This window comes from Typopeltis vanoorti, chromosome 13, assembly GCF_054136105.1.
Source record: "Typopeltis vanoorti isolate ZY-2024b chromosome 13, IOZ_Tvanoo_1.0, whole genome shotgun sequence".
Classification (NCBI taxonomy): domain Eukaryota; kingdom Metazoa; phylum Arthropoda; class Arachnida; order Uropygi; family Thelyphonidae; genus Typopeltis; species Typopeltis vanoorti.
Genome location: NC_143561.1, coordinates 78075695 through 78088153, shown reverse-complemented (window position 1 = coordinate 78088153; position 12459 = coordinate 78075695). Strand labels below are relative to the sequence as shown.

Here is a 12459-nt window from a genome sequence, read left to right as displayed (position 1 = left end):
TTGACTGATATTATTGGTGTAATTGTTTTGAATATAAATTTGTCAGTGAAATTCAAAATAATATATATATATATATATATATTTTTTAAAAATATAGATTTAATGACTTCAAAAACCAGATAACTTATAAAGATTTTAATGAGAATAATACTACTAGTTTTGGCTTATAACAGCCTTCCTCAGGTATTCATAAAGGAAAAGAATAGTAATAAACATTGAGGTATCTAAACAAACTGCAAATTACAGGTAAAAATTGCCACACATAATTGATACATAAAAAACGTATTTTTTCAAGTTGTTCTAACAGGCGTGCCATTGTTTATTGCAAGTGTGCGTGTATATATATATATATATATATATATATATGACAGAATGATCATTGACTCGGTTAACATACATAGTTTTATGAAAAAATTGAATGACTAGAACCGAGATTTAATTAAAGTTAGTTTGTTAGTTTAAACTAACTAACTTTAGTTTTAAACTAACTATAGTTAGTTTAAAACTTTAGTTTTAAACTAACTATATATATTGTTAGTTTACCAGAAGAGCGAGTCAGTTTGACATCAAGAAAAGGCAAGGTATTATCCGTTTCAAGCTCAGCAGTAAACTTAATACCTTGATGTCGGCTATTGAGATGTTCGAGGAAAACCATAAGGGATTCATGTCCATGGCTCCAAACAATGAAGACATCATCCACATAACGTTTCCAAACTTTAGGTGTTAAAATAAAGGAAGAGATAGCCTTGGTTTCAAAATCTTCTAAGTAAATATTTGCAAGAACCAGAGATAAAGGATTACCCATAGCCAGTCCATGATTTTGTTTGTATATATTATCTTGAAATTTGAAGTAACCGGACCTGATGCAATGTGTAAGCAAGGCTAACATTTTTTTGGATAACTTGTCCTTGAGTAATGTTAGGACTTCATCTGTTGGGACATTAGTGAACAAAGAAGTTATGTCCAAGCTAGCCATAATGTCATTTTCATCGACTGTAATATCCTTGATGTATGTAACAAATTCTGTAGTGTTCTTGATAAAGGATGGTGATTTCCCTGGATAATTCCTTGATAATGGATAATTCCTTGCCTTTTCTTGATGTCAAACTGACTCGCTCTTCTGGTAAACTAAAAATATCGATATATAGAAAACCCACACATACCAACAGATATCTGCACAGTCAGTCCCATCATTTCCCTCCTCATAAGCTTGGAATAATTTCCACCTTGGGACATAGAGCCCGTTCTCTTCTTGATGATCCAAATGAACTGCTTACAGAAATAAACCATCTGAAAACTTCTTTCGAAGTTAATGGATATTCCAAGAAAATCATTAACAAATTCCTTCTTAATCCTCCTAGACATCACTCAGAAGAAACAAATAGATTCAAAAGCAATATATCTATTCCTTACATAAGTACTGTTTCACATAAATTAGCAAAAGTTCTAAAAAAATACAATATCAGAACCTTGTTCACTCCACTTCCAAAGATCCGTTCCTTAATTAGCCACCCAAAACCTTGTCATCATCAACTCAAATACCCTGGCGTATATAAAATATTATGTGACTGCGATATTCCTTATTTCAGGCAGACAGACAAATCTGTCGAAATGCGTATGGAAGAACACATGAGAGACATCACTTACAAGAGACAGCGAGCGAGTGCATTATCAAGTCATATCCTTTTCTCGGCTAATCCTAATGATGATAACCAAAGTCACAAAGTCTGCTGGGAAAAATCTACAAACATCTTCCGTTGCAGTGACGAAATAGAGAGAAAAATTGTGGAATCGAGAGAAATCATCTTCAATCCTGTTCATCTAAATAACAACTTAAGCTACAACCTCCCAGATAGTCATTCAGCTGTAATCATGTACTGGCGTTCACGTGATGCAGCAAGCACGCACTCTCCCAACAATGCAACAAATGAAAGAACAACTTCAAATACAACTACAACGTTTTCATGCTAATTATGTATAAAGACTGTCTATGATGTTCATAGTCTTTTAACCCTCAATGTTGAGTGTTTTTTCTTTTATAATGTCACCTGAAGAAGGCTGTTACAGGCCGAAACTAGTAGTGTGTTTATATTAAAACCTTTTTAATTAAATCTCGGTTCTAGTCATTCAATTTTTTCATAAAAATATATATATATATACGTGTGTGTGTGTGTGTGTGTGTGTGTGTGTGTGTGTGTGTGTGTGTGTGTGTGTGTGTGTGTGTGTGTGTGTGTGTGTGTGTGTGTGTATACACACTTGGAAGTAACATTTGAAAATTGCAGCCAGCTACTTAGGTAATTTTTTATGATATATATAGGGGGATGAAAAGAGATATAATTGACAGCTTGTATTAAGGTCTTGCAAAATTAAAAAACAAAAAAAAAAGTCACCTTCGATCACTCTACCAATTCTTCAATGTGCTTTTAATTTCATTTGCTCTGATCCTTGGTAGTAATTTAGATACTTGCAGTTTGTATTCTTAGACTGCTTTTATTTATTTATTATTTTTGGGGGGGGGGATTTTTAGTTTTATGAGATTCTTGCATACTGAGAAAGCATGTTAACTATTTAATTTTTTATTCTAGCAGATGATATGAAGTTAATTATAAGTTAAGAAACATTTTTTATACCATTATTCTGTAGTCATTCATTGTTATTTATTATTTTTGAAATTCTGATGTACACTAAAAAAATATAGAAATTTCACCAAAGTCAAGCTATTAATGAAATTAAATTATAAAAATTACTGATTATAAACATTTTTACTTTCAGATCCAATTATTACCTTAAAACCTTGAGTTTTACTGTAAGGGTGAGTATTTTGAAAACTCTTTGTAATAATTCACTTATTACCACACCCATTTATCTGATCATCTGTGTCTGGACAGCCACCAGCACAAATGAGTGTGTTCATTGTTTTTGCCTTTGATTTAGTTTGTTGATGGCTATTTCAAATATTTGAATTTTATTATTTAACTCTTTTGAGAAATGCCTTATATTTTAACATATTACTATTATTTTTATTATTATTTCCTTTTTATTTTCTCAGGCATCTCCATGGAGTCAAAGATTCATCATGTCAGGCCTATACTAATTCACACAATACCTATCATATTTCTCCTTGAGCTCGTTCACTAATGAAGCACACACAACTACAGCTGGTAAACCATTTCTCCCAAAAAAGCTAGTCCTCGCACTCTAACCACACTCTACACAATTTCCAGGTGACCGCTTATTCTTTTGTTTAGAGATGAGATTTTTATTATTTAATCTCTGTTCGACTGTGCCATTTGTGATAGGATAATATTAATTTTTATTCAATCTATCCTCAGTTTTATGAGATTTTCTCTATAACAATTATTTCTATTTCCGAGTGTATTTATATATGCACAATGGTTCACTCCGATTGGTGCAATGATTTTTTTTACCGTTTCTTTCAGAATCCAAAAAAATCACCGATTCAAGACCAAAATACAAAAAAATCACCGATTCAAGACCAAAATACAAAAATTAGACATTTAATAAAACAAAAACAATATATATACACTTCAAACAAAATTACATAATTAACTACAAAATTAATTGGATCCAAGGCCTTTTAAAATAATCTTACACTTAAGAGATCACCCATTTTCTAACTCATTCTATTACTGATTTGTTTAACATGTACTTCATCATATCCACTAGACCTAAACACTTTGTTTACATAATAACAAAATGTTCATAGCCAGTTTCTCTGTTAAGGCCCTTTTCCGAAGATATAAGATTCTCTTCTTCTTTTCATAAGATCCTTTCTCATCACCCTCATGTTGTACACATTATTCCTCCTGACTCTGAAGTAAGATATTCTGAATTTATCGAAGTATAGGTACTCTTACCTCATGCAGTTCGATTTTTGTTAATTTTTGTACCAGCAAAAAAGTTTCTTCTACTGCTTTATCTAAATTGCTAAATTCCATCTCCTATTCCAGTAGAAATAACAAATAGATCCGGCATCCTTAAAACAGATGAAATTTTCAATCAGCATTTCCTCGAACATTCCTTTAGAATGTCAATAGCAATATCTTCTTTTATTTACCAATACTCATTGACAATCTCCCAATTTAAAAACTCACAGTTCTACGATTTCTTCTTCGGAATATGCTATTAATTTTCCTCTGACTGTCATATAAAAAAAACTTAATTTCCTCAGAACCTAAATATCTGCCAGCCTGCGTTCTCTTTTCTTCCCAAATGCTCTCTCGTTTTCTCCGTTACCTCGATGCTGAACGTTCTCTCTGTCAGCTGTCAATCACCAATCAAACTCCTTGGCGAGCATGTGCACTCCATGAAAGTGGCAAGCGAGAAGCAAGTATAATGGCTGACACATTGTCTCCATTAGCGAAAAGAGAATGTCTTCATAAAACACAACACTTAATATTTTAAACTACAATGAAATTTCTGAAAGTAACACAACTACCCAAATCCAGTAAGTACATGAATTTTTTTTAGATGCTTCACATTTCATTTTGACAAAATAACATCAATAACGGGCGCATCGCAAGTGCCGGCAATGCATGTTATGAAACCAAAACTAATGAATGTAGTAACATAAACAATTTGTAAAATATTCAGAATTTTAAATTATGATTATTTTTACACTTTCACTTCCTGCTGTAAACTGAAAAAGCTTTCATGTAAATCCTATAAAATTTGTTTAATAATTTATGTTTCTATTATACCCTTCCCTCTTTTTTTGGCTATCAACTAATCTTTATAACCCACAGGCCTTCAATCTCCCCTCATAAGGACCATTCCATAGACCTGACACACTGTTAGTCACTTGTCTGTAGATTTTCTCCACTATGCAATCATAATGCTATCTGGATATCATGAAATATCAGCATGTAAATAATTAATTTAGTTAGTAAATGATATTTTCATTGCAGTTCCAGCAGAAGAAAATATTCAAGAAGAATACATTCAATGTTATATATCAGTACTTGGTTGTAGAAAATTTTTCCACTTGATTAGAAATTAACTTAAACTTGCCAAGAAAGTATATTCTTGTTTAATCCTTTCTCCAAGTATAAGCAAAGAAAGTTTGCATATGAAGTATTTTCACAACTAGCTTACTTTATATAGATGCTGATGACTTCATATCCTCACAATTTTCTTAGCATCCCTGTAATGCAAAGCACACTTCCTTTCAGAAGTGTACTTTTCATTGCTGTGCATTATAGGAAGGGTCACTACCTAGACCAGTTTCAACCTTTAATTGGGGACCCATCAGTGGGAGCCAGACCCAGAAGAGATACCAGGGTTTAATTAATGCAGAAGTCATGCATTTCCCACATGCAAGTAGTACAAAGTTGTATCACTTTATTGTTCAAATACTCTGGGTCAGTAAATCAGAGATAGGTGTAGAAAGTTTTTCAACTTGGTTAGAAATTAAATCAAACTTGCCAAGAAATTATATTCTTGTTTAGCCCTTTATCCAAGTGCAGGCAAACAAAGATTGTACTTGAAGTATCTTCATGACTACTTTTATATTAAGATTATTATTATTAAGAGAGAGAGAGTGACCTCTAGGGAGGCTACATATCACTTTTTTGTTACTCCCACCCATCAAAAGTCATTTGCAAACCTGTAGTACATTTGGTACCATGTGTGGGCTAAGGATTTTTTTTTTTCAATTTTTACTTTTTTTTTTACATAGTCTAGAAACCCTGCTCTTCATGTCAAGTGATGAAATTCATCTCCTGCCTAAAGACAATTGCAAACATCCATGCCCATGTCAAGATTCAAACCTGCTGCCTGTTGGTTGGGGAGCTGGTACACTAACCACTCGGCCAACCAGGTTGGCAATATACCAGCTGTCATATCTTTCTTGAATTCATTTGCACCACTTGCACTCACAACTTCCAAAAGCAATCCATTCCACTAGAGCACCACTCTGAGAGAGAAATCTAATTCTCACTTCCTTCTTCACTACATTCATTCCAACTTCCATGGATGCCTTCTTATCCGCTCCCCACCCTCCATAAAATGAAAAAAATCCATCTACTAGTATGACCCTTTTAGAAGTTGTAACTCTCAATCATATCACCCCCCCCTCCTCTTCTCTTGTTTGTTAGTGTATGCAGCCCATAAATTCCCAAACTATCTTCATAATCTGTATTCCATAACCCTAATATTTTCTTTAGTATTCTCCTTTGCACTCTCTTTCCACTTTATTAATGTCAACATAAAAAGCAAGAGAACAGATCTGCACACAGTAGTTCAAGTGAGGTAGTATGTTTTGTCCCTGGTTGTCATTATATACCGGAGTAGTATGCCTGAGTGGTTCATTAACTATTTAGTTAATATCAGAGATTTGGATCCAGGATAGTATTATTATAATAAGTTAACTTAAGACATTGAGTGAGAAGCAAAGAAAATTCAAAAGTAATATCTTTATTTACAAACAATTAATATTGTGTAAATTTATGGTCATCATCATCATCCAGTAGCATCCTCTAGCAAGAGGGTTGCAGCAAATGAGCAGCTCTTCTCCATTTTTCTCGGTCTGTCGCCTCCATCATTCTTAAACCAGTCCATTCCACAATGTCATTGCACCACTCTCTAGTTGGTCTTCCACGTCTTCTCTTCCCCTCAACTTTCCCGGGTAATATTCTTCTTGTCAGGTGTCCTGAAGAACCGCTCAGAAGATGCCCTGCAAATCTGGTCTTTGCATAATATTCTTGAGCAGCAGTGTTTTTTCCCATCCCAACTCATCTTAAAACTTCTTGATTTGATATTCTCTCTGTATAGGTAATCTTTTCCATCTTTCTATAACACCACATTTCCAATGCATTAATTCTTTCCATATCTCTCTTTCTGAGTGTGCATGACTCACTTCCATAACTTGCAATACTCCAAACTGTTGCTTTAACTATTCCTACTCTAACACCTATTTTAATATTCTTGTTTATTAAAATTCTCTTCATTTCCATAAATGCCGATTTAGCTTTGCCTATTCTATTTCTAATGTCCAACTCTGAAGTTCCTTTCTCTGAGATCCAGCTACCTAAATATTGAAATCTTTCCTCCACATCTTATCTTTATATTATCTCCTATTTTTCTGCCCATTATTGTTGTCTTGGTCTTCTTTGTGTTAATCCTTAGTCCATACTCTTTACAGGAGTTTTCAATTCTTTGAACAATTTGTCGTAATCCATTTTCACTTTCGGCCATCACCACTACATCATCCGCATATCTTAAGTTATTAATGATTCTTCCATTTATTTTTATTCCTTCTTCTACATCCTCAAGTGCCTCTCTAGGCATTTATTCACTATAAAGGTTAAACAATAATGGTGATAATTTGCATCCTTGTCTAACTCCTCTCTCCACTGGGAATTCTCCTGTTTCCTCTCCATTAACACATACTGATGCTGTTTGTGTCCAATATAATCTCTTTAAGATTTCCAAGTCATAAGAGTTAATATCAATATTTTCTAGAATGTCAAAAAGCCTTTTATGTTTCACTGTATCAAATGCCTTTTCAAAGTCTAGAAATCCCCAAAACAACTTTCCACCATGGTTTAGTGTTTTCTCCCCAGTAATTCTTAGACAAGTTATAGCCTCTCTAGTTCCTCTGTTGGTTCGAAATCCAAACTGTTCCTCATTCATTTCTTTTTCTGTTTTACTCTTAATTCTCTCCAAAATTATTTGTGCGAGAATTTTTGCTGTGTGAGTTATAAGACTTATCGTTCTAAAATTGTTACAGTCCAAAACTCCCGTCTTTTTTGGAATGGGGATAAAAATTTATCTTCTAAACTCCTCTGGTAATTTTTGTCCCTCATAAATTCCGTTAATAATTTGCCATAACACTTCCATACTTTTTTCACCTATATTCCTTATAAGTTCTATCTGTATACCATCTATTCCAGGGGATTTTCCTTCTTTCATCTTTTGAATTGCTAGAATGTTTGCCTTAAATTTATTGGTATTGCCACTTTTACAGTGTGTGTGTGTGTAAAATGTTTGTTTTGCAAGTGCTATATACAAATTGCGTTATAAATAAAATCTCATCTCCTAAAGAGAAAAAGGCCTACAAACGTAACAACAGAGTTAATGAACATAAACACCACATAAGATTTCTTATTTTCTCTTCAAGATCACAGGATCTGATAAGAATATAAAAACTTCAAACTTATAAGACACAGTTTCTTCTGCTCTTAACAGTGGCCATAGAAATCTAATTAGCTGATACCTGTTTTTCTTTGAAAGCAAAAAGATAGTTTGTGCACAACTTTTTTTAAGATGGAACATATTTCTTTGATATATTCTCTGCAGTATCAATTCCTTTTCTATTCCCTTGAGATACAAATATAATTTTAAAATTCCCTTTTTCCTTATGGAAACGTCTTCCTTATCCTTGAGCACAAAAAGAATTCATCTCTTTCAAGTTTACAGTGCTTAATTATAATATTCTTGCTGGATAACGTATCAAAAGGAACTGTCCGTTGCTTTGGGAGAAACTATCTCTTTTATCTATGCCCCAACTCGGCTTCATATAAAAGAAATTAATCTGATAATTTTGGGACAACTGTTTGTTTCTTTCATAATGCTCTTTTCCACCTTTTTGGCTTAAGAATTCCTTTAAACTATTTCTCTCCTAAACTTCCAACTTTTCAAAATATCTCTGTTCTAATCATTGCAACACCAGTTCTATTCTTCTCTCTCACTAATATCAACTTCCTCTTTGGAAGTACAAACTTTGCACAAGTGCATTACTAGCTGGCATGGAGATATGAAGATCGAAACGTTGGGATAATAAAAAGAGCTAATTATAACATGGTTGTAAAATCCATAATTTCGAAAATGAAGGCAAAAACAAGTGAGATCTTTCTAAGAGCAACAAATACAAGATGTTATATTCAGGCAATAACAATCAGGGAAAAGGAGTAGCAGTAGCTATAGTATTCAACAATAAGTATGAAGATAATCTTGAAGGGCAGGCACTATCAAGTAGAGTGATGTAGGCACATATTAGAACGGTAAACTGTATGAGACATATTTGCCCGCATGGTACCACAAAAGGTTCTACTAAGGAAGAAATGGATGAATTCTTCGAGGTATCAGAGAAGACAGCCGACACAATGAAAAAGGAAAAGTTGGCCATTGTTGGAGACCTAAACAGTAGAATAGGGAATGATTACCACACATATAGAAATGTTTTAGGAAAATTTGCAGAAAACAACAAAATTAATAATTAGGGATGTGCTGAAAATTTGGTTTTGCTTCGGTATTCGCTATGTCTTTAAAATATTTGGTTTCAGCTGAGTCAATAGAAAGATTTATTATTCGGCCAACCAAAGCAGAAAAATTCCTGTTACATGCTTCATAACAAATGCAAAGAATTAGGAAAATCATCTCCTTATCTTGTGAGACTGCATACAAAGACATTACATTTGCTATTGGCATTTTCTTTGGTGTTCTATTTTAGTTTATTTTATGCAGTCTTAAAAGTGTTTTTTATATTATGAAGTATTGAAGAAGAATACAGTTTAGGCCATAAATAATAAAGCAATATATGGAAGTTTTGCAATTTATGTGAAAATTCAAAATTTGCAAAAGGCAAAACATGCCAACACAAAATATCTGGATGATGCAGGAAAAAAGAAAGTATACATCTATTATTAACCATGTAAAAATTTAAGCATAGCAATGAATTTATAAAATAAAATTAAACTGAAATATCTACCCAGAATAAGAACCAGTAAGCAGTCAGAATCAAAAGTAAATCCACCAAAACAACAAACATTATTTGCTGTTAACAAGTAATCTAAGAAATAAAAAATAAGATGCATAGTAATCTGGCAAAATCTTTGCAATATGATATGTCTGAAATGATTGAATTGGATAACAGGAAAATATTAGATTGTTTAAAAAAAAAATTACCAAGGCTAATAAATAAACTTAATTCCATAATACAATTTTTTTCAAAGAAATTTCCCCTTTCTTCAGAAGTCGAGATATTCACGAAGAAACCAGATGTAGACTTCACCCAGAAATGCTGCAAAAAAAAAAAAAAGAAAGAAAGAAATCTTTTCCTACATCATATTTTATCACTAATGCATTTTGACCATAATTATTCGACATTTATATAGAATTCAAACTTTCTGGTTCAAAGTCATTTCTTGGCTCTTTCAGGTTTTTGTCTGTCACTTCACTTAAAATTCATCAGTATTCATATAAGTAGAGTAATATTTTAGGTACAAGTAGCCTCACACTAACTGCAGGGTTCCATTACAACATCTCTGTAGTAAGTTGAGGACTTTTTTTTAATTCTTGATTTGTTTGATTTCTGTTATGATATTTTCATAAATTAGGTTTCTATTTAACTTAAAACAGTTAAAAATGTATAAGCTTACATAAACATTTATAAATTATTTATTAGCACATACAAATACAAAATTAAGAAAGAAAAAATACATAAACCCATATCAAAAATGGCAATTTTTGATATGGGTTTATTTCAGGTTTTATTTATTATTTTTTTTTTTTTTTCAGATTTTTCATGAAAATTTTAGTAGTTTCAAAATTGGAACTCGCAGCTTCTCCTTTTATTCGTGTGTTATGTAAGTTAAATCGGCTTTTGAATCGATAAAACCAACCTTTACTAGCGTTAAATGTATGCTCGCTGTATTTATCTTCTTGTTGTTTCCTTAAATTGTCATATAGGCTGCATGCTTTTGTTTGAATCATAAACAAACTGAGAGGAATATTCTTGTTGATTTGATCATCTATCCATATCATTAAAAGCTTCTCCATTTCATGAATTGGCCTTCTTTTTTTTTCGTTAAAATTGTACATTTCATATTAACTTCCCCTTTAGCTGCCTCCATTGTTCTATATTTATCTTTTATAATTGTTGAAACAGTTGAATGCAATAGGTTTTCTTCTTGTGCTATTTCACCGACTTTCTTTCCTTTGTCATATGCTTTAATGACCTTCATTTTGACATCTGAACTTAAAGCTTTCCTTGCCTTCTTTTTTATGTTGGAATTTTCATCAATAGTATTACTTCTCTTACTGGACATGATAGGGTTATGACGAGATACAAAAATTGCAACAAGAGAAATGAACACTTCGACTGCTGATTAGCAACTAACGTGCCAAAGGCTGTGTCTAAATAAGTTAGAAGTGGGTGAATCATAGCAGTGGCTATTGCGTATTGGTGATAGGCTTTGCTTGTTGATTAATGGCAACATTGCAATGCATATACAAAAGCAATGTGATATATGTATGTATATGCTGACGGAAAAGTTAAATTAGACAATTTTTAATAATAATTTTTGGCCATTGTAAGTCAAGGACTACCTGTGTGTGTATGTATACATATACTGTAATTTTTTATTTATTTTTACATAGTCTGCAAACCCTGCTCTACAGACCAAACATGGAACTTTTTTCAAGCCACTTGAGGCCTTCAATAAATGGGGTGGTAGTCTCACACCGGGCAAGGAAATACATCTCCCACCTAAAGACAATCACAAATATCCATGCCCATGGTGGGATTCGAACCTGTGACCTGTTGGTTGGAGTGCAGGTACGCTAATCATTTGGCCAACCAGGCCAGCACTACTTGTATGCGGGAAATATATGCTGTCTGCATTAATTCAACTTTGGTGTATTTTCTCAGTCCGGCTTCAACTAATGAGATTTCAATAAAACCTAACTGGGTAGTGAACCCTCCCATAATGTATAGCGAGATACCACTTCTGAAAGGAAATGTGCTTTGCATTACAGACTGCTAAGGCAGTTGATGTAAAATCATCATCCTCTATATAAAAGTAGCCTGGTCGTGAAGATACTTCATGCATAAACTTTTTTTTCCCTTATGCTTGGATAAAGGATTAAACAAGAATATAATTTCTTGGCAAGTTTAATTTAATCAATACTAGTGTGGAAAAGTTCATCAAAAACCTGAAACGTGAAAGCCAAGTGTCAAAAGTTACATAAATTTTACAATGGATGCACTACATAATTTAGAACTTCTGATCAGAAGCTCAAATTCCAGATGACAGAAGCATGCTCTCATTGAACCTATATATAAAAACAGAATTAAAACTGAATTTGAGAATTACAGATGAATTTCCCTAACTGAGTGTTCCAGATATTTGAGAAAAGGCTAAGAACAGTTATTATTATTATTATCATCTGAGACCTCCAGGGAGTCTAGGACTCATCAAGGGAGGCTATAAATCATCCAAACCAGCTATCATACTTCCCTTAAATTCATTCACACTAGATACACTCACTATCCCTAAGGGCAAATTATTCCACTTACTCACAGCTCTCTGGGAGAAAAAACCTAGCTCTTACCGCTTTCTTGACTGCAGATAAGCTTAACTTCGATGGATGCCCCATGTTCTCTCCCCACCTTTCATATAAAGAAAAATTTTTTAATTGATATCTTATACACCCATT

At 33.0% G+C, this 12459-nt stretch overlaps 1 protein-coding gene across 3 annotated transcripts in view; it reads left to right on the top strand.

Moving 5' to 3' along the window:
- Hibch (3-hydroxyisobutyryl-CoA hydrolase) overlaps window positions 1-12459 on the top strand; it is a 168350-nt gene that overhangs the window by 15247 nt on the left and 140644 nt on the right. For 2 of the 3 annotated variants that reach the window (XM_090403240.1, XM_090403241.1), the window contains exon 3: window positions 2773-2812. In XM_090403240.1, coding sequence (XP_090259366.1) covers window positions 2773-2812 — 40 coding nt within the window. Of the gene's footprint in view, window positions 1-2772; window positions 2813-3049; window positions 3225-12459 lie in introns of all 3 variants that reach the window. The other variant, XM_090403243.1, reaches the window with a different exon arrangement.